The sequence below is a fragment of the Lactuca serriola genome, chromosome 4 (genome assembly GCF_051521515.1).
Source record: "Lactuca serriola cultivar US96UC23 chromosome 4, Lser_US96UC23_V15, whole genome shotgun sequence".
Classification (NCBI taxonomy): Eukaryota; Viridiplantae; Streptophyta; class Magnoliopsida; order Asterales; family Asteraceae; genus Lactuca; species Lactuca serriola.
The window spans coordinates 100,701,922-100,704,231 of NC_136411.1; the positions used below are offsets into that span (position 1 = coordinate 100,701,922).

The 2,310-nt window shown below is 31.1% G+C and overlaps 1 protein-coding gene across 1 annotated transcript; it reads left to right on the plus strand.

Annotated features, from left to right (window-relative positions):
* Positions 1-842: 842 nt before the first annotated feature.
* Positions 843-2,097, plus strand: LOC145100269 (uncharacterized). Its single transcript, XM_079037608.1, has 2 exons — positions 843-1,348; positions 1,435-2,097. Exons 1-2 carry the CDS (start codon positions 946-948, stop codon positions 1,932-1,934), a joined length of 903 nt encoding a protein of 300 aa, XP_078893734.1. The 5' UTR covers positions 843-945; the 3' UTR covers positions 1,935-2,097.
* The last annotated feature ends 213 nt before the right edge of the window (positions 2,098-2,310 follow it).

A 2,310-nucleotide genomic window follows, 5' to 3' on the forward strand; every position in this document is an offset into this window, starting at 1 on the left:
TGCAATATATGTACGTTATTGTATGATTAATAATATTGATATTAACTACATTTATTACTTTTGTTTCAAGGGGAAAAAATTATATGTAATGTTGAAAAACAATTTGTATCACTACTGGAAAAATCGCTTGAAGAATAATCGTGGACAGTAATATGTTGTATTGTACAGAGATAAAAACAAAGACGGATTGAAAAATTAATTTTACACAATGACGGTAACCTTAGCAATAAGATATCTAATATTGTATTCAAAGAAATATTTAAAAAATTATGATTTATAACAATTATTTAGAATATATCATTATTAATTTTTAGTATTTTGGGTTCAATTACATATTTATTCACTAAAACCTTTGTATATATATAAAAATATAAATAAAAAATGCTTAATGTTCACAAGTTGATATTATTATTATTTTTAATATATATATATATATATATATATATATATATATATATATATATATATATATATATATATATATATATATATATATATATATATATAGTGTTTGAATAAAAAAAAATCAATCGAACAGGAGGTAGAGTGATTAAACTAATACTATAAAATATAAAAGGTTAAATCAATATAAATGCTAAACCATTAAAATTAGAAAAGAATGTATTTATGTTAAACCCACATAATAAAATTAAGAAATCAAACGAAATTTGATTAGTCCATAACTATTAATACCATGCTCATCATTACCAAAGATTGAACCTAGATGAGAAAACATCCTCATTCATTGTCATTCACCCACTAGACTATATTCATTTATATCTTAATCGCGTGTGTATATATAGAGATAACCTCATGTAATTGCACCATAGTGTCAACATCCTGACACCTTCTGTCCTCATTATTGTTTAGTCGGTCTCAGGCGAGAACGGTTTTCCACATTTTCCAGGCTTTAAATTGAACCACTTATTATTGAATATCGGAAAAATGGGGAGGTTTCGGAGAGTGGCGGAGGCGTTTGATCATGTGGTTGCCAAGGTTAGGGATTGCGACAGCAGCGGCAGCGAGCACTCGCCGGAGACAATGAAGGATTTGTCCGATTTGGTAAATTCATATATTGAGAACGGCGATGGCGTAGTAGACAAAGATTTTGATACGAAAATCAACGATGAATGTAGTTCTGATGAGATTGATGATGATACGGAGGAAGCTAAGGAATCACTGGAGAGATTATTTCGAGCTCAAAAGGGTGATCCTGTGAAGAAAAATCTTCTTTTTGAAGTTGAAAAAGCATGGCGGCGCGTCACGGAAGTTAACTCATCGCCACTACCGGTGCCAGGATCTAAACGTCTATTAATGGCTCGTCTCCGTGATCAGGGCCTTGACGCCGGTACTATTTTCTTTCCATTTTTCATATCTTTATATATTAGTTAATCATGTAGTGATCATGATAATAAATTCATATAATATACGCAGGTCTTTGCAAATCCAAGTGGGAAAAGAAAGGCCGGCTTATCTCCGGTGAATACCAATACGTTGACGTTAATGTCGCCGGAACTCGTTACATAGTCACCATATCTCTCTCAGAAGAATTCGAGACAGCCCGGCCTACTGATAACTACACTTCGTTGCTCGAGATTCTCCCTCAAATTTCAGTTTGCAAAGTGGAGGAGATGAAAGAGGTGGTGAGAATAATGTGCAGAGCTGTAAAGAAGACGATGAACCAAAGGAAAATGGCGGTGCCACCATGGAAGCGACGGGAGTACGTCCAAGCTAAATGGTTTGGTACTTACAAACGAACCACCAATGAGTTCTCAACTAAAAACGCATCAGATTTCAGTGAAAACAAGAAGAAAATAGAAGGGTTTATATGGACGCCTGAAACTTGTGGTCGTGGATACACATACGATTTTGTTTGGAAGGGATTTGGCTCGAAAATAGGTAGTTTGACCATGATAATGAATGGAGCAAGATAAGGTAGTTTTGTAAATATGATATTTTTTAGTTGAAGTAATTGTTAGCTATAAGATTGATTGTTAAATATGTTTTGGGGGGATTTTGATATTAGATATCTCATTGTAAATTATTTTAGTTTATTCTTATGAGAATGTGAAAGTAAAATACCAATGTGGTTCAAAATGGTTGAGTTCATTCATTAAATTGAGTTTGATAATGGTATGGTTACGTAATGAACAATATATATATATATATATATATATATATATATATATATATATATATATATATATATATATATATATATATATATATATATATATATATATATATATATCCTACATCTTAAATTGATTTCATACGTAAACATCGTAGCATGAATTATCAACACTATAT